This window comes from Myotis yumanensis, unplaced genomic scaffold, assembly GCF_028538775.1.
Source record: "Myotis yumanensis isolate MYYU_CA2020_CCGP unplaced genomic scaffold, mMyoYum1.0.hap1 SCAF_9, whole genome shotgun sequence".
Lineage (NCBI taxonomy): Eukaryota > Metazoa > Chordata > Mammalia > Chiroptera > Vespertilionidae > Myotis > Myotis yumanensis.
The window spans coordinates 72,861,993-72,882,134 of record NW_027223760.1 but is presented as its reverse complement, the minus strand read 5'-3'; the positions used below and the strand labels follow the sequence as shown (position 1 = coordinate 72,882,134).

At 43.3% G+C, this 20,142-nt stretch overlaps 2 protein-coding genes and 1 non-coding gene across 3 annotated transcripts in view; 1 reads left to right on the top strand and 2 right to left on the bottom strand.

Annotated features, from left to right (window-relative positions):
- HBP1 (HMG-box transcription factor 1) overlaps window positions 1–3,966 on the bottom strand; it is a 32,814-nt gene extending 28,848 nt beyond the window's left edge. Inside the window, exon 1 of the mRNA XM_070424653.1 lies at window positions 3,891–3,966. Coding sequence (XP_070280754.1) covers window positions 3,891–3,905 — 15 coding nt within the window. The 5' untranslated portion in view covers window positions 3,906–3,966. The remainder of the gene's footprint in view (window positions 1–3,890) is intronic.
- A 12,768-nt stretch (window positions 3,967–16,734) lies between these two features.
- PRKAR2B (protein kinase cAMP-dependent type II regulatory subunit beta) overlaps window positions 16,735–20,142 on the bottom strand; it is a 64,573-nt gene continuing 61,165 nt past the window's right edge. Inside the window, exon 11 of the mRNA XM_070424647.1 lies at window positions 16,735–18,774. Coding sequence (XP_070280748.1) covers window positions 18,641–18,774 — 134 coding nt within the window. The 3' untranslated portion in view covers window positions 16,735–18,640. The remainder of the gene's footprint in view (window positions 18,775–20,142) is intronic.
- LOC139017096 (small nucleolar RNA SNORA36 family) lies at window positions 16,991–17,124 on the top strand. Its single transcript, XR_011472776.1, has one exon. It is a non-coding gene; the product is annotated as a small nucleolar RNA SNORA36 family (small nucleolar RNA).

Below are 20,142 nucleotides of genomic sequence, written 5' to 3'. Positions count from 1 at the left end.
TCTATATCTTCCATGAAACTTTAAACAAAAGATTTCAAAGAAATGTTTCTACAACTTGTGTGCCATTGTGCTAAGGAAAAAAAGGGGGTGGACCACAACCCAACAGTGGGTAAAATATACTACTATAGAATATCACTTACTACCTATATGACTGAAGAATTGAACCTCTATGCCTGTTTTCTTATTTGTAAACTAGAGGCCCGGTGCATGGATTCGTGCACTGATAGGGGGGCGTGGCCTGCAGAGACTGGCCGCTGTGGGAGCACCACTCAGCCCAGCAACTGTGGACCTGCCCTCTAAGTGGCTGCTGAATAAGGAAATTAGTCTGAGGTGATATTTTGGGGTAATGTCTTGGGTAAAGGTGTGTTCTGTGTCCTGGAGGAACCTGGCGGAGAGCTTTGCACCCCAAAGCCACTTGGTGAATGTCCTTGATATGTGATGCCAGGTTGGTGACACCATCGGGGATGTTCAGGGCAGCTGTGCTCCAGGATCCTCAGCCATCAACCCTCAACCCTCCTGGGGGGTCCAGTCACATCCTCAACCCTCCTGGGGGGTCCAGTCACATCCTCTCTTGCCATCCACCTATGCCAGCTCCCCGCACTCTTTCTAGAACAACAGTCGCCAACCACTGATAGTCTGTGAGGTCCAAAAGGTTGGCGACCACTGTTCTAGAACACACCTTAGAGGGCCTGCATCAGCTGGTGGGGTCAGGCCAGAGTCTGGATTGTCTCAGGTATTTGATAGTTGCAGAGACTCAGCCTCACCCTGGGCCTGCTAGTGGCTGCTCCTGCTGGAGGAGCAGCCACTCATCCCAGTCAGCTGAGCAGCGCTCCCACTGTGGGAGTGCACTGACCACCAGGGGGCAGCTCCTGCTTTGAGCGTCTGCCCCCTGGTGGTCAGTGTGCATCATAGCGACTGATTGACCGGTTGTTCTGGTCATTCCATGGTTGTCACTGGGCTTTTATATATATAGTAGATAGATAGATGGGACCAGTACCTGTCTGCCTATCATAATTACTGTAGGTATAAAAGATACTGCATCCCACATGCACTTTTGTATCTCATCAGTCACTGATACACAGACTGACTCCTTCCCTTTGCTGGACAGTTTCAAATGACATCTATACAAATTCTTGTGAATTCTGATCTGACATGAAATGCTGATATTGGTGAAGATAACAGAAAACCATAATACACCACTACAAGAAGCCATGCACAAACCTGTTTAAAAGAAGACTGTCAATTGAAATAATATAAATTTCATATTTGAAACTTGTTTTCCTAAACTTGATTGTAACCTTAAAACATTTTACATTACCTGTAACAACTTGTGAAAGAATATTTTCTATGGAAAATAATAGTATAAATCATATGAAGCACCAAAGTACATGCATAGCAAAATATGAAGAGAATATTACTGATGCGTCAGGCAGTTAACAAAGAATATCATTTTTCCTGAACTTTGTGATATATAAGGTATCTGTCAGCTTTAAAGTTTTTAAATTTATTGTAATTTATATTTTCATTCTACATAAATATTTACTTTCATACTTAACATACAAAATACATCTCATTAACATGGCAGTATCTCGTAATTTATGATAGGAAAAAAACATACTGATATCTTCATTTCAAACAGAAACAAATATAAGACACCAGCTTGTAATTCTCCCCTCCAGGAAATCTTCAGTGCCTAGCAATTTATTCATTCATTAAGCCCAAGCTATATACGCCTCCTCTACTGAGCACTTGGACAGTGACAAGAGTCCAAGGAAATGAAAATACAGTGGAGACCATTCTTTAAAGTGAAAGTACCATGTTTGAAGTCTGAGAGGCAGGCAACTGTGAAGCATGGAAGATTATGGAGACGTGTGCAGGGAAATCCCAGTAGAAGGTAACCTTTTGACCTTTTAATGTACGTATACAGAAATGAACAAAGTTTGAGAAGTGAACAAAGGGGAAGAAGGATTTTCCAGGCAGAAAGAAAAGGTAATGGGTATGGACTAGAAAGTGAAATCAAATTTTCATTCTATAAATAATGTATTAGTCAAGTTAGAATAAACAGCAATATTTTGCTGTAAAGTGGCTTCCTCAAAAGTAGGAAGTACCTCAAAACTTGAGTGGATTTAATTCTTTTGAATATAATTCAAATTTCCTTAAAACTTGCCAAATATTGCAAATCCAGCAATAACTGGGTAGTTTAGTCAAGGAAACTGAACAGAAGATCCTAACAGTCTTTTTTTTTTGAGCATCAACATTTTATTTTTTTAACCTTATTTTTATTGTTGGCACTATTACTATGTCCCCATCCTCCCCCCACTTTGCCCTCCTCCACCCAGCCTGGCATCCCCCCTTCCCTCCAGCCATATGTTCTTCGGCTAATCCCTTCACCACTCTTGGTTAGAGAAGTAAAGCAAAAGAAAATAGCAAAAAAAAAAAAAAAGAAAAAAAGAAAGGCAAAGACCAAAAGTTCTAGGAGTACATTATAAATGTAGATTAGTAATAGTTAAAGAATAGAAACATTGTATTCACAATGTTAAAATTATCTCCATTCTCAAAAGTTAACTATAATTTCAAAACCAGTTTGGAACAACTGTTACAGCTTCCTTAGATGGCCACGTAAATCTACAGCACCTCGCTGGGATTATTGGTGGGGCTCTAACAATTACTCCTATAAACACAACTCCCCCTCCCCCCCCCCCTCCTCTGTTTGTTTTTTTTTACCCATCAGTGGCACCCTCAGCTAAAAACTCTTGAGTACTGCCCAGCTGTCAGTGCTCCTTTTAAAAACGATTCTTCCTGAAAACTTCCTAAGAATGAACTCTACGTATTATGTAATGCACAGAAGCGAGTGAAATCCCCTAGACGGCGTGCGGCGTTCAAACAAGCTACAGAACACCGGGCCCCCGCGGTCGACTTCGCCAGGATTCCTTTTCTGTTGTTTTAATCGGCCCGGGGCAGCGGCCTGGGTTGGAAGGCGGAGACTGGGATCGCCTGCCAAGTCCCGGTCCTCGGTCGCACAGAGGCAGCGCCCGCAGGTTCACGCCAAGTCCATCCCCCACCCGCTTTCGCCATTCATCGCGCTCCCCTCCCCTCCCCCATCATGTGACCGCAGCCAGGACGAGAGGCTTGTTTTTCCCCTGCGCTCAGCCCCACCGCGCACGCGCCGCGGAGCCCATTCATTCGAACTGCGTAACAATGAGCCCGGGGGCCCCGCGGCTCCGCGAGCTCCCCAGCTCGGATCGCGCTCCGGTCGCACCGGAAGGAGGCTGCGCCTCACTGGGGTCCCCCATCCCCGGCCGGTCCCCACCACGGGCCAACCTCCGGCCCTCCGCCCACACGCGGGGAGTTGAAGTCAAACTTTCCTGAGCAGCCCCGGCGCCGCGTCGGCCGGTTCCCCGGCCCGGGGCCGCCCCGTATCCGCACCGGGTCGGGCCGCCCACCGCGCTACCTGGCTCGGAGCAAAGTCCTCACCAACTCTTCCCCGCCCCCGTCCCCGAGCCCACCCCCCGCCCCGAGCCGCGCGGCCGCGAAGCCCAGGTGAGCTCGCGGGGGACGCAGGTCCCGTGGGTCTTTCACGGGCAGTGACTGGATGGTTCATGGTCTCCACCGTGAGGGCAGCCTCTGGAAGTCGAGGATCACGGACCCGGGCTCGCCCGGCCGTCTGCTCCCCTCGGGATCCTGCCCCTCCCTTCCCCACCCCCACCCTTTCCCGAAGTGGAAGACAACAAACCCGCCGCGGAGTGCGGGCAGCCCCGGCGAGGGCGGTCCTGGCCGCGACAACACCGCCAGCAGCTCGCGTAACCTCTCTCCGACTGACGCCTGCCTCCCGGGGTACCTTACTGCTCCCGCCACCGCTCTTACTCCTCAACCGAAACTTTCCTACTTACCAAACCCGTCGCCATTACCAAGTCTTTCAAGCTTCGTCTTCCCCCTCCCCTCAACCCCCTGGGGGTTGAGCCTCCGCCCAGCTCTTTCGCCCTCTTACTGGTCTGCAGAGCTGCCGTTCAATCTTTCCGTTTTCCCATTGGGTGATACCTTGGCCTGTCTCGGGGGGCGGGCTTGTATTGACTTTTGTGTTGTGTTTACTGGAGGAAATGGCATGTCAGTCACTAGAACGAGCGCTTCGGATTGGATTGCTGCGGAGACTCCGGGGACCAACGCCAAACTTTGCACCCGAAATGGATTTTGGGTTTGTAGTCTTAGCCTTGACTTCGTACCTCTGGGAAACAGCGCTCCGGAGGAACCGGTCGGACTACATATCCCAGAGGTGCTCGTACAGCGCAGTCTTGATAGTAAACAAGAGTCATAGGGACACGTGTATCAGCTGGTTTGTTTTGGTGTCTGGGACAAAAGGGAGGAGGCGGAGGAAGGGAGTGTTTGAAAGCTTTGGCCCCTTCTCTTACTCTGGTCCCGTCCTAGCACTCAGAACGGCTCTAGCCTCTCGCAGCACCCGTTCCCGGCCGTAAACAGCCAAAGGGCCTCCTTGCTCAAAGTTTGGCAGCTGGCCAAGGCATTGTTTCAGCGCTAGGGGAAGGAGATGACTACACACCAGCGGAAGCAGTGCGGCCTCAGGAGGGACCTACTCACCCACAAATCTCGGTCCCAGTCATAATGGGGACTATAAAGGTGGTGCTAGGCTCCCGTGGAAAAAACTAGATTTTCTTTGTTCTGAGCCTTTCTTCGTCACTCCCAAGACAGTAACTTTAAGATTTCTTTGCCAACTCAGTACTAGTACACTACCAAGGTTTGTTGCGGCTCTATGCCAAGCACTGCGAGACTGGGGAATGGGCGGTTGAGAGAGAAGCTTAGGGTCTGGAGAATTTACAAAGCTGTAAAAGCTGTAAAAGGGGTGGCGGGCGAGGGCGATTACTATTTGCTTTGAAATTGAGGGAAGTCAAAACGGTGTTTTCCGTATTGACCAGCTTGCGCATTGGTTACCGTAATACAGAGGGGTATCATGTGACTTAAACTGATATCATTTGTAAATCATTATCTAAGTTTCTCTGGTGAGTTTTTGGTAACCAATTCCCCCCTCCCTATGGCTTCCCATTGTTGAAAGAATGTCTTTCCACTAGGAATTCCTCCTTAAATTACTAATGCTCTGACTCGCCAGAGGATGGCTTCTCTGCTTTACAGTAACCTTCACTTCAAACATGGCTATCCATCACAGCTACTATATAATTGATGTGTTTACCATTCACATTATGAAGCCACTATAAAGCCTTTTCCCTCGGAACCTTTAGTGTTTAATCGTTTAAGCTGTGCCTTAGGTTTTATATCTTTAGATCATTGTATGTATGCTTAAAGTTTAAGAGGAGGAAAACTTGACATTAGCAAAAAATCAGTAAAGTCAAACGTTTGAAAAGAACCTGAAATCATAGCTAATTATTTCTTTATTAATTAATTACATTTCTTGACATTTTAGATCCGCCTGAAAGCCACATAACAAATCAAGAAACCCCAAATTACACTCATATGTTGAAAAGAGTTTTCAAATTCTTTTAGGGATTCCTTGTGTGGACCAAAAAAAGGGCCACATACAAATCTGACAAGCTCAGGGGAGGCCAGCATGGCAGGCCTTACAAACTCTGAGATCTAAAGTAACCACATAGCATGGGCTGAAATTAAAGCTTTCTAGCAAAAAGCAGGTCTTGGAAGGTAGGCATGTCCTAGACCCACATCTTAACTGATAAAGGTCAATCTTTACCTTAACTAAGCCTCTCTATTGTCTTTTCACATCGCAGAAAATATACCTTTGGAATGACAAATCCCCCCCGCCCCCCCCCCCTCCCCAACTCCCACCCATCAGGGCACAACCAACAGAGCAGAGACCACAAATCCCTTCATGGTGATTGTTTACTGTTAGCTATTTTATACCCACCCATCTAAAAGAAGATGTCTATTTATTTTACCTTTTTAAAAATATACATATTTTTATTGATTTCAGAGAGGAAGGGAGTGGGAGAGATAGATAGAAACATCAATGATGACAGAGAATCATTGAGTGGCTTCCTCCTGCATGCCCTTCACTGGGGATCAAGCCAGCAACCCAGGCATGTGCCCTGACCGAGAATTGAACCGTGACCTCCTGGTTCATAGTTCGATGCTCAACCATAGAGCCATGCCAGCCGTTTTTGTTTTTTTTCTTACCTTTTATCCAATTTCGGAAATTCCCCCGCACACTCATCTCCTTTCTCCCACCACCCTAATCTATCACCAATGACTAGTAATTTCATGTGACCCCCTCTCGCCTCCTCCTGTGACTGTAATATGTAAAATAAGGTGCATTCTCTGGAGCATTTTCTCAGTCCCTTGAGATTTTGCTTCCCAGCAGTTGTCACCAGTTTGGCTCAAATAAACACATGAAAATTCTTACAGGTTTGGATTTATCTTACATTGACACCTGTTTGAATTCTTGAAGTGAATTATTTATAAAATAGTCCTTCCTACCATGTGATCAGAGGTTTATTTTCTGTATTCACAAATAGTAATCAAACATATATTTTTTTGAAAATAATTCAGAGGGCCAACAAAATGCCAGACTTTTCCCCTGAGGAAAAAGGACAGGATTTGAATGTATCATCGTTCAGAGATGAATGGCGTGAACCAAAAAAGAACTCTGTGTCCATGCAATTCTGTATATCCTTATTTTCTTCCTCTTCTAGTTTTTTCAGTAGAAGTTCATTGTGCTTTAGAATTGAAAATATAAACTCCAGCCCTAGCTGGTTTGGCTCAGTGGATAGAGTGTTGGCCTGCGGACTGAAGGGTCCCAGGTTCAGTTCTGGTCAAGGGCAGCTGCCTAGGTTACCGGCTCAATCCCCAGTAGGGGGCGTGCAGGAGGCAACCAATCAATGATTCTCTGTCATCATTGATGTTTCTATCTCTCTCTCCCTCTCAGTTCTTCTCTGAAATCAATAAAAACATATTTTTAAAAAGAAGAAAATATAAACTCCAATGTTAAATTTCTTGATAAAAAGAAAAACCCATAGAATTCACCTTACCATTTAAAATTAAAACCTGAGATATTTATGTCTAACTCCCTCCATGAAATTAAAAACCTTCCCCTCCCCCCAAAAATGAGTTATCAAAACAGCTTGAGCCACTCCTTTCCCCTCTTCTGGGCATACACTTTTGACTAAACCTTACTTTAAAAGTTTTTTCTGCTAAGTTTTACAGAAAGCTTTGTAAGGGGGTGAAATACTTCCTCTCTCTGTGGCCTTCAGGCTAAAAGCTCCAGCTATAGATATCCACTCTTCCCTTGATATATAAGAAGCCTGAATTTTGAGCTCTCTTAAGATGGATTTGAGTATTGGTTCTCCCATCCTCTTGAGCTCCCTTACTCCACATTCTGATGTACTGAATATTGGCCTATCTTAGACGCATGGGGCACACAAAGCGAGTACCTGTAAGAGCCTTAATGGAGATATTCTTATTGATAGGTACTGTGATGGGAATGTCACTGGGAAGGGGACCTTTGGCTGGTCTGCCAGGGCCAGCCTGTAGTGTGTGAGTTCTTGAATCTGTGCAGGAAAAATTTCACAACACGAGTCCAGATGACTGTGAGGGAACATTTATTAAAGCTGGGGATGTAAAACAAGAAAGGGCTTAGCATCGAAAAAACAACAGGACAGCCTAGGCTGGGCTGCCCTCCCTTTCCAGGAAGTCAGAGAAAAGGGGACCTTGGGAACAGGTTCAGGGGACTAGCCAGTGACCAGCTGCTGCTGCCCATTGCTTCCCAGGTTCCATGTCTCGTGGGGTCCCTTAGAGTTTAGGAGGTGCATGCCTGTGGGGAAAGGAGGGGAAAGGAATGGCAGGGACTGCTTCCCAGAGGGAGAGCACCCACTGGGTCCTTTGTCTTGAGGCTTTGGTTTCTCTCTTGTAGCGGGAATCTTAGGGGAGGTCTCAGGGAAGGGTTTTAGCCAGATAGTCATCAGTTTTCTAGGTGTGGTCTTCACTGATGGCTCAGTGTCAGGGCAGAGGGCATAGTCACTGCAGCTGGTCCTGGTGTCACCCACCTGGTTTTGTTGCTTTTCTGGGTCTGGAGCTGGAATACAGCTGAGGCCTAGATGTTTTCTCTAGGGAGGTGACCTTCGGTATCTGCTGTAAATTGCCGGCCAGTTTGTTCAGCTATTTGCCTCCGTTTCCCTATTTCACTCGTCCTGGCTTACTGGCCTGTCCCAGGAAGCATAACTTTAACCTCAGATCAAGATATTATATGTTATTATAAGTAATACTTTATCTTTTAATAGCACTTATAAAGTTGTTTCTATTCATTCATTCAAAAATATTTTACTTAGTTCCCATTATTTGTTGACCACTTTGCTAATTGATAAGGATACAAAGGTGTTTTCACATACTTTCATTTTTTTTTCCAAGTCATTGAATATAAGAGCAAAATTCTGATAGTTCAGACACAACTGATTAAATATCAGCATTAGAATTCTCACTGAGCCAGGCCAGGCCGGCATGGCTCAGTAATTTGAGAGTTGGCAGAGGGTCCCAGGTTCAAATCCTAGTCAAGGGCACATACCTAGGTTGCAGGGTCAAGGGCATGTACCTGGATTGCAGATTTGAGATTTGATCCCTGGTTGGGGCGTGTGTGGGAGACAACCAATCAATGTGTCTCTCTCGCATCAATGTTTCTCTCCTCTCTCTTTCTCCCCACCCCCTTCTATTTTTCTCTAAAAATCAATGGGAAAAATATTCCATGGTTGGCGACTGCTGTCCTATAGGACTGTTATTGGAGAGGGGCTTGTGTCTCCCCTGGTTTCTAGTGGAAGTGGGGTTCTTGGGGTACCGCTGAAATAAGCATTTCCAGAGGCCCCCACAGGGGGATGAGATAGAGTAGAAAGCTTTATTTCTGTAGAATCACACCCTTTAGTCTACTCATAAAAGAAGTGTAGCTGGGGCCTCAGGTAGAGAGAAAATCAGTCAGTGTCTAGAATTTCCATGTTGGAACCAGGTCCAGTCCAGCTTAGCTAGTCTAGCTTGTGTTTCCTCGCTGCAGTCCATTAGTCCATGGCATGTGGGGTCTCCAGGGCCGTGGGCCATACAAGTGAATGCAAGAGTGTCAATAGTCAAGAGCCACACAACAATAGCACAAGAGAGCAAATTCCTGTGTTTAGGGGATGATGTATTCCCAATTGTTACGTGCTTGCAGTGGCCATGCCCGTTCTTCTGGCCAACCATCACTGTCCCCAGATGTGACTGACAGGAAAGTATCTTCCCTATGTCACTCCAATTTTACTGGGCATGTATCTATTTCCCCTTTGTTGGATTCCTTACCCTAATATTTTGCAAGGAATAGGCCAGTATTCCCTGGGAAAAGTGTGAAATTACAGCTTCCTGGTGAAGCTGCCTAAATGACATACCTATAATGTCTGGCATTCCCTTTGATTCTTTCCTATTAATAATTAGCTCATGACAACAGTATCACTATCTTCTGACTTTTTTGAAAAGCTAATGACCACATTAGTGCATTATGTATATTTAACATCATCGTCATCAATTCCTGAGTGAGCATTACAAAACCAGCCAACTCCTCAACCAGAACAAAGATCAAAGAACAAAACTAGTAAGATCTCCTTGGAAATCTTCGCATTTGTAAATTCTACTTTTTCTCTATAACAGGTATATGTAATTAATTTTTTATGGACATTAACTTTTATTATTTTTTATTTACAGATTACATTCAATACTTTGTATTAGTTTCAAGTGTACAGCACAACAGTCAGACAATCATACACATCACAAAGTGCTCCCTTGGTATTTCTAATACCCAGCTGGCACCACACAGTTGTTACAATATTATTGATTATATTCCTTATGCAGTGCTTTCCATTCCTCACCCCACCTCACCCCACCACCCATGACTGTTTTGTAACTAACTACCAATTTGTACTTCGTAATCTCTTCATCTTTCCACCCAGTCCTTCACCAAACCCCTTCCCCTCTGGCAACCATCCATCCATCTGTTCTCCGTATCTATGAGTTGGTTTCAATTTTGTTTGTTCATTTATTTTGTTATTTAGATTCCACATATAAGTGAAGTAATGTGGTATTTGTCTTTCTCTGACTGACTTATTTCACTTAGCATAATGCTCTCTAGGTCCATCCATGCTGTTGCAGATGGTAATATTTCATTATTTTTTATGGCCAAGTAAAAGTGTATATATGTACCACAGTTTTTTCAGACATAATTAATTTTCATCTGTTCTTTGGATGTTTCCATAATAAAACTGACATTTAAAACAGTTTAGCCCAGCCGGCATGCTCAGTGGTTGAGTGTCGACCTATGAACCAGAAGGTCACGGTTCGATTCCCAGTCAGGGCATATGCCCAGGTTGCGGGTTCAATCCCCAGTGTGGGGTGTGCAAGAGGAAGCCAATCAATGGTTCTCATCATTGATGTTTCTATCCTTCTCCCTCTCCCTTCCTCTCTGAAATCAATAAAAATATATAAAAATAAATAAATAAAACAATTAGTTTATCCCTGGCTCGTGTGGCTCAGTTGGTTAGAGCATCACCCAGCCTCCTCATCTTCTCTTCTCTAACAGCTATGAGTCTATTTCTATTTTGTTTGTTAGCTTATTTTGTTCATTGGGTAAGTGAAATCATATGGTATTTGTCTTTCTCGGACTGTCTTGTTTCACTTATATAATTTTCCAGGTCTATCCATGCTGTCCCACAGGGGAAGATTTCCTTTTTTATGGCTGAGTCGTATTCAGTTGTGTAAATGGTTGTGTGTCAACCTATGAGATATAGTGGAAAGCTTAGCTTTCTACATCCTCGCCAACTTTTGGTTGTTGATTTATTGATGGTAGCCATTCTGACAGGTGTGAGGTGATATATCATTGTGGTTTTAATTTGCATTTAATCCTTGATTAGTGACATTGAGCATCTTTTCATATATCGGCCATCTGTCCTTTATGTAGAAGTGTCTATTCAGGTCCTTTGTCCATTTAAAAAAAATATATATATTTGTATTGCTTTTTGAGAGAGGGAGAGAGAGAGATAGAAACATCAATGATGAGAATCATTGATTGGCTGCCTTTTATGGTGATTGAGTCCACAACGCAGGCATGTACCCTGACTGGGAGTCGAACTCTGACCTCCTGGTTCATAGGTCGATGCACAACTACTGAGCCACATCGGCTGGGCTGCCCATTTTTTAATAGGATTGTTTTATTTTTATTTTTTGGTGCTTTTATAAGTTCTTTATAAATTTTGGATACTAGCCCCTTATCAGATGTATTGGCCCATCACATAGAGCAAGACTTACTTCAGCAGGGCTCTGGTGCCCACTGAGCTTGCTCCTTGAGTGTGTCTTTTGTGGAGATGGTTGGGTGGTGGTGCTTCGACCTGGTATGAAGCTATCTCCTGGATGCACTGGTTCTCAGGCCTCCTGGGAGGTGCAGGCTGAGGTCAGCCACTGCCTGTGTTCCTCCTGGGGCCACCCTGCGTAAGCTACAAAGCCATTTGCATATAGCTGCTGCTTGTGCTTGGCTTGGAGGAGCCCAGGCAAGGCCAAGCTATAAAAGAAGGCCAGTTGCTACTAGTGCCAGGTCTGGGGCCACTTAGCAAGAGATATGGGGCCTGATGAAGCTAGATGCTGCTTGTTTGAGAGATTTTAAGAAAATCTAAAACATGAGCCAAGACAAGCCATTCATATGGGAAAGCCACTGGAATCAGCTTGGGTGGCCTTGAAAGTTGGGTGGAGTGGAGCCTCAGGGAATCACCAGTGAGGGGCAGTGTGAGCCAGGTTGATGGAAACTCAGATATGGTGCCCCTAGGCTGATTCTGTGGGGAAAGGCTCATCAAAGGAACAGTGGTTTCCACTCCCACTTTTGTCTGGGAAAAAGCTGATCCCCAGCTCTCACCCCGATGACAAACAATTCAGTTCCTCCCTATATCTCTCTCGTGCTCTTCAAGCTACTGCCTCCATAATGGAGTTCAGGGGGTGTGAGTCCTTTGAGAGGAACCGCCTGGGACTGTAGCAGCGTCAGTCTTCCTTAGCCTCAATCCCCACTGGTTTTCACAGCCATAAGTTATGGGGACTTCTCTTCCTGGCACTGGAACCCTGGGCTGGTGGGGCTCGTGTGGGACTGGGATCCCTCGCTCCACAGGGGGGACTGCCACAGCTGAGATATCCCTCCTGACATTTATCTGCCACCTGTGGTGTGTGATGAGCCCATTCTGCATCTCTGCCTTTCCTACCAGTTTCTATGTGGCTTCTTCTTTAATTCTATAGTTGTAGGACTTCCATTCAGCTGGATTTCTGGCAGTTCTGAATGATGGTTGTTCTCTAGTTTAGTTGTAATTTTTATTGTGGTTTGATTGCATAGTTTTAGTTGTGGTTTTGGATGAGGTGAATACCTTGTTTACTTATGCCACCATCCTGGCTATAAATAACTTCATTTTTTAAAATTCTTTTTTCTTTTTGCTGTTTTGATTGGGTATTTTCTTCAACCTTGTCTTCCAAGTAGCTGATTTAATTCCTTGTTTTATCCAACCTGTTTATTCCTTCTAGTGCATTCTTTATTTCTGATTGGTTCTTTTTATGGTTTCTATGTCCATTTTTATGTTTACTCTCTCTTTGGTTAAGTTCTCATCTATTCTTTCTCTATGTTCCTTGAGTATTCATATAACCATTGTTTTGATCTAGCTTTTTTTTTTTTTTTTTTTGGAGATTTCTCCTGTTCCCTCCTTTGGTGCATGTTTCTTTGTCTCCCCATTTTGGCTGCCTCTTCGTGTTTGTTTCTATGTGTTAGGTAGATCCCCTATGCTTCATAGTCTTGGGAGGGTGGCCTTATGTAGTATGTGTCCTGTGGGACCTCATGGCACAATCTGCTTGATCACCTGCACTGAGTGCTCCAGGAATGTCCTTTGTGTGGATTATGTGAGCCCTCCTGTTGTAATTGAGTCTTGATTGCTATTGGCCCATTTGTGTGTGGTCCTCAAGTTGGCTGACTGTGAGCATCAATCCTGACCACAGTTTATGAGCTGTTGTATAGGTGCTGGCCACTCAGAGCAGTATTTGCCTCAGCAGGGTCTGGTGCCTGCCAAGATCTCTATTTAGATAAGCTGCTTGTGAAGCTAATTGGATCCTGCTCTGATATTGTCTGAAGCTGTCCACTGGGTGTGCTGGTTTGGGGGCTGATTGGGAAGGTCATCTCTGGTGCAGGTTAGTGTCAGACACTGCCTGTGACCGACCCTGGGGAAACTTGTTTGGAGCTACAAAGCGATCCAGTTTGTGGCGGCCTCTGATGGGCCTAGGTGTGTGTAAGAAGGATCAAGCTGGGCATCAAGTTTGCTTTTAGCAGCACTGTACCTGGGGCAGGTCAGCAAAGGTCCCTAGGAACCCTGAGGTCTGCCTCCACCTATCTCTGCCTGCCAACTGCCTGTTAGGTCAGTCACTGAAAGAGCCTCTGGCAGTACTCACGTTGCATGCAATAGGTTCTCAGTGAGTCACTAAGCAGGGTGAAAGGTATTCTCCAGAAATATATGGGTTCAATCTTGTGCCAGGGCTGGGTCTAAGGCCCGAATGTCCCAGGGTGTATACCAAGTCTAGCTGCCACCTGCCAGGTGCTCACACCCCTTTGTGGTATTGCAGGGTCTCAGAGAGTCATCAGCGTGAGGCTAGCAGAGTTTATCAGGCCTAAGGAGACCAAGATTTGACCTTGTGAAGGGAAGGCTTTGTACTGGTCGGGCATCTGACAGGAAAATTTCCCATCCCAGAGCCATGCAACTCAATCCCTGTCCCAGATTCTATCAGTAGCCTGATCTCAGCAGGGAGGGGCCACTTGGAGTCAAGAGAGTGGGAGATGCCTGTAAGGTTTGGGGGAAGTTGGTGTCTGTGACCCCTACTCGAGAGCCACACAACTCAGTCTGTCCTGGATTCTGCCCAGACTTCAGTAGGGTGGAGCCACCAAGAGTCAAGAGAGTGGGGCCACTGATAGCTGGGCTTGGATGCAGGCAGGAAGGACCAACCTGTGCGCTAAGGTCAGCTTTTACCAGCACCACACCTGGAGAGCAGTTCAGTGAAAGCCCCCAGGCACCCCTACAAGATCTGTCTTTGCTTGCCTCCACCTGCTGGCTGTTTGTTAGGCTTAGTCACTGAAACAGCCTCTGGCAGAGTCGGGATGCGGGCACACATGGATCTCCTATGAGGGAGATGTGTCAGTCAGGTTCAAGGGGAAGTGGGTGGAATGGCCCCCACCTCAAAGCCACACAGCTGTCACTGACACCCGCTAAGTCTGCCCAGAACTCTACCCAATGGCCAACGCTACTGACTTCTCAGCAGGGCCTAAACTCCCCAGGGTGGGGCAAGTGGGCTTCCAGAGTGTGGAGCTATTGCTTCCCCCTGGCTGATGCCACAGGGACTAGAGTGCCCCACCTTAAAAAGTTGGAATCTCTGATATGGGTGAATGACTTACCACAGGGATCCTGGCCAATGTCACCTTAGCTCCTGCCCCAGAGCCACACACCCCTGACTCTCCTCAGATGACTCTAGTACACTCTGCCCTCCCTCTGCCGGAGCCCTGAGTGACTGCAAACGGAATTTTATGTTGGCACTTTAAGAGATGCCTGTGTCTCCAGTGGACTCTGTCTCTCCCGGATGGACAGAAACCCTGCTGCTTTTCACATCGGGTATTATGTGGGCATCTCTTCCTGGCTATGGTGCTCTGGACTGCGGAGCCCAGTATAGGGTTGAGACCCCACACTTCACAGGGGGAACCACACACACACAGCTGAGATATCCCTCCAGAACCTCAACTCCTGCCCTTGGGAGCACGGCCAGCCCTTTTCACATCTCCACCCTTTCTACCAGTCTCGATGTGGCTTCTGTAAATCCTTGGTTATAGCACTTCTCTTCAGCTTGTCTTCAGTTGGTTATTCAGGATGGTTGTAACTAAATTAAAGTTGTAATTCCAGTTTGGTCTTGGGAGATGAGTATAGCATCCATTGACTTCACCATCTTGAAATCCATAATTCTATTTCTCCATCATGTATTAATCATTCTAGGTATTAATATAGATAAATATCAGAATCCCTTCTTCAGTTATTTAACAAAGCCTTGGCTTATCCAGATTTATTATTTACTCCTCTAGGCTTACACATTATTTTCTTTAAGAATGCCAAAGGTCATCTAATCCTTGCCAGAGACGTAACATTTCTTGAGAAAAGTAGGGAAAATTATATCATTATTTTAAAGATGCTTTAGAAAGGAAAAGGACTCAGGACTTAATCTTACATATTTCAGTAAAATGCATAGTCCCTTGTTTCATGCACCATGTTTCACTGGCAGCATTTTTGAGCATAGTAAATGGTCTGCTACCTACAAGTGTATAACAGTAAATCAAATACAACTTGTGTCACAGGTTGTATTTATTTATGTTAAAATATATGCACCAAGCCCTAGTTCATATGGATATGCAGGAAGCATATACACACACTTTATAGTTATTTAAAATAATTAAGGGGAGACCTGGCCAGTGTGCTCAGTGGTTAGAGCATTGGCCTACCCACCAAAAGGTCGCAGGATTAGTGTATCTCTCTCACACTGATGTCTCTCTCTCTCTCTCTCTTTACCCCTCCCCTCTCTCTTCCACACGCTCTAAAAAAAATCAATGGGAAAAATATCCTTGGGTGAGGATTAACAACAAAATAATGATAATAATAATAATAATAAAGGGGAAAACCTTTATGTTAAAAGAGTGTTCTCTGAGACATTCTTTTTTTCAAAAACTGATTTTAGAGGCAGGAAGGAAGGGAGAAAAGAGAAACATTGATTTGCTTCATGCACTCATTGGTCGATTATTGTATGTCCCCTGACTGGAGATCAAACCCGCAACCTTGGTGTATTGGGACGACGTGCTAACCAAATGAGCTACCTGGCCAGAGCCTCTGAGAATTCTTAGCCACACATAATACATCCTTGAATGAAACTTCAACAGAGAATTTCCAGGTAGTAGTAAGGTTTCTTAATTAATGATTAATAACATCCACAAGTCAAATGAGAGGCATTTTAGATACTTAGACATAAATTCCTTAGCCAGATTTATTTGGTAATCTAATATACCATAATTATATAAACATACCACAATTATATGAATAGGTTTTTTAAAACTCTATTGCCATTCAGAACCACACTTTCTTGCCACATTATGCTCAGGTAGTTAGTTTTCACATATGCTCTCTCTCAGGCTTTCCACATGGTACAGTATGCACTATGGAAGTCATATTAAAAAACAAGCCAGCCCTGACCGGGTGGCTCGGGTGGAGTGTCGTCCCATGCACCAAAAGGTTGTGGGTTTGATTTCTGGTCACGGCACACACCTAGGTTGTGGGTTTGATTCCTGGTTGCAGTGTATATGGGAGGCAACCAATTGATGAGGCTCTCTCAAATTGATGTCTATTTCTCCTCTTCCTCTCTAAAAAAAAAGTCAATGAAAACATATCCTCAGGCCCTGGTCGGTGTGACTTAGAGCACTGTCCTGTGCACTGGTAGGTTGCAGGTTCGATTCCAGGTCAGGGAACATACCTAGGTTGTGGGTTCAATCCCTGGTCTGGACATGTTGGGAAGCAACCTGTTTCACATTAATGTTTCTCTCTCTCTCTCTCTCTCTCTCTCTTCCCTTCCTTCCTCTCTAAAATCAATTTTAAAAAAATACTGTCAGGTGAGAATTTTTTTTAATGGGCCAAAAAAAAAATTCATTAAACACAATTAACATAGTATATTATAAAAGTGTGCTTTATTAATAAGGAAAATTTAAATATAACCAATACTGAAAATAATGTAACTGGCACAGCCTCAGAGTTCTTTATTAAACAGGCATTTTTTGCTATTCCATGAATAGTTAGCAATGAGCTTATGCAACAAAATAGTGAATATAGAATACAGAATGATAAACCAGAAATGTGGGGTCCTGTGTTTTTTTTATTAACATGGCTTTTAAAATAAAATCAAACAGAAAACAAGTCATGTTATCCAAAGTATTGAGCTAATTTCATAGTAGCTTCCCTGTTCTGTTAATTAAACTTTGGGACATTGAAACACAGGCTAGGGGAGATGAATGCATAGAAAACATTGCTCTATTCCTTTACCTCCCAGTCTAAAAAAAAAACAAAAGAAAAGAAAAGAAAAAAGAGAACAAGTCATCTTCATGTAGTAAGTTCTCTTCCTACAAGAAAGTTTGCAAAATTGTTAAAGTATTCTAAAATGTGGCTGAAGTTATGCTTTACAACTTCTTGTATATATATATAAAATCTGGTTCACATTTTAAACCACATTTTCATTATACAAGTAAGACCATAAACATTCTCTAATAAGACCACACTAGCCACAGAATAATTTTACTTGTGTATATACTTCTTTAAAACATGTTTCCAAAATGGAATTGATTGGTTAAAAGTCAACTGGTTAAAATTAAACTCTCTAGACATTGGGTTCATGTAGGCTAGAAATGTAAGGCTATATTGCTTTGGTTGAATATAATTCATCTTATGCAGCCAAAAATAAGTCTATAAATCATCGATGAAAATCTGTTCTGGTTGAGTTCATTCTGCACTAAAGCAAATGGCAAAGCCTAATGTACATTTGGCATGGGCAGAAATTCCTTTTATCTTTGCATATGATTTTGTTTCTAAAAATTTATTTCTACCATCTTGGAGGAACCCTATGGGAGCAGATGTCTGAAAGAAAGCTACTATGGATACCAAATGAAGAACAAAAATAATCTGTGGGGATGTTAAGGACCCCAAATTATTTTTGGTAACAATTTTTTTTGTAGTATATGTAAGATCTTAGACTTTTAGAAGACAACAAGTAAATTAAAATAGCTTTTCAAAAAACCTTTGTGACATTAAATGTCAAAGCCAGATTTTTAAAGATAAAGAATACAGAGAATTGCAAATGAAAAAGGAAGCAGAGGGAAAAAGTGTTAATGATCTCTTACTTAAAAAAAGATTCTTCCTATTACAGTGACTCAATTGCCTGTCCTTAAAACCATTGGTTACTGACATTATGCCAAAAAAGTCAAAATGTACTTTATTGCAAAAATATAAAAGGTTTTTAAATTGCATATGATGTTTTATACCATTTCACCAGTAGGCCAAGGCCAGCATATAACTTTTCAAGCCAGGAAAACTTTAAAAGAAAAATGATTAAAATTGTACTTACTATATATATAATGAGTTGTAAAAAGAATGTGATGCCATGCTGTATAGCATGATTCATTGCCGAGTTCCCTCTTACATGGGCACAGTCACTGACATACCATTCTGAGTAAGTCAAAACAAACACAGATCACCTATGATAACATCCTTTAATTATCTTCTTAAACAGATACTTGCAGTATATTACAATCATTTGAATAAACCTTTCAGTCAGTTTTGTGGAGTAGAAAATCATTTTATCAGTATGTTGATATTTTTTATGATCTATTCTTTAGAAAGTGATGTTAAAGCCTTTTGCCTATTAAATCACTACTCTGTTTACTGATACATTGTAAATGTAAAAAAAGGAAAAAACTGGAAATCACAGAAAATGCTTGGCATCTACACAAACACATTCTCAGTGGACTAACCACTACTGTGTAATTTTGTCACTATAGGTCTTCTTGCTCCATACGTTTGCTTCATGCAGTGGGCTCAACAATATCCATGTTTGTTCCAAACAGGGCAACTAATTGTTCTTCGTAGGTGGTGATGTTCCTTTTCATAATTTCCATGCAAGGTCCCAAAAGCCTTTCGAATGCTTGCACATCCATGGCTAAGAAAAGGGGAGAATAAAAGAAAAACGAATAGCATTCTTTGAAAATCTACAGAATGTCTGAGTCATTTATGATATTCTGCCTATGTCAATAATGCAATTATTATTACATAAATATACAAGAAAAAGGTGTAAAGATAAAAATGTTCCACTTGCAAAGGAAGTAGAGTCCCTGGGCAATATGATGTGTAAATGCAAGGTTGGTGGGGGGTCCCTGATCCAGGTTGAGAAAAGAATGAGGGACTGTTAAGGGCAAGGCCTTGAAATAAAAAATTAGTGATGTCAACACCTGAGTAAATATAAAATCCTCAGAGATGGCAAGGAGTGTTTTCTGTTTCCCTCAGGGTGTACAATGCCATGTTTGGAAGACCAAATGTTACCTTTTACAATTTTTACACTCATACCATTGTCTAGTCACTTAAAAATGGCAACCAAAATAATGCTTTTGTCCACTTCTATAACTATATAAGTCACTTTACCTGCCTGTCTCATGCATTTCTAAAAACTAAATTTATAATACACACATGGAAAATATGATCAGTCTCCACCACAGAACTAACTACAAATTAGGATTCACTTTTTTTTTTTTTCCTTTCAAAAAGGTAAAAAGGCAAGGTTTACAAAAATAGAGTGAATGGCCATTCTTGCACTGCTGGCAGCCGTAAATTGGTACAAATAAAAGTGACTTGGCAATATATCCCAAAAGCTACAGAAAGAAAACCCACTTCTAAAACCATTTCTAAGGGAAAATCCTACGTATGGAAAAGTAGTCTATACACATCAAAAAGGCCCTCCCTCCAAATGGAGCCAAAACCCTCAAAATATTTACCAGTGTGTGTGTAGGGCTCAGGGCGGAGGAGGGGACACGGGACGGGACATTAAATAGTTTATAATGTGCATATTACCCTAACAGAATGTTACAGTTTGATGTAATAAAATGAGAATATGCCTAAGTTATAATGAATGAAAAGAGCAGTTTACAAAATTGTTTAAAAACAGAAAACCATGCCTGGGGCAGGACTATAAGGTGAGGCCATAGCCTGGGCGCAAGTGTCCAGCCTCAGTGACACCCCCTCCCCCCCACCTCTCCTTCAGCACAACCCACCGTCTCCACAGCAACTCTCTCTGAGTAATGAAGAAAACTGGAAACTGGGAAATGCAACAAATCAAATGGTCCTCGGCACAATTACAAAGATTGATCCTGTTACAGGAATGGTTATGAATTGGACTGACCTCAAAGGGTATAAAGAGGAGGCAATTCTGAGGCCCCTTGATCATAAGAATCTAGATCTAGGCCCTGGCCAGGTAGCTCAGTTGGTTGGAGCATCCTCCCCATACACCAAGGTTGCAGGTTCAATCTCCGGTCAG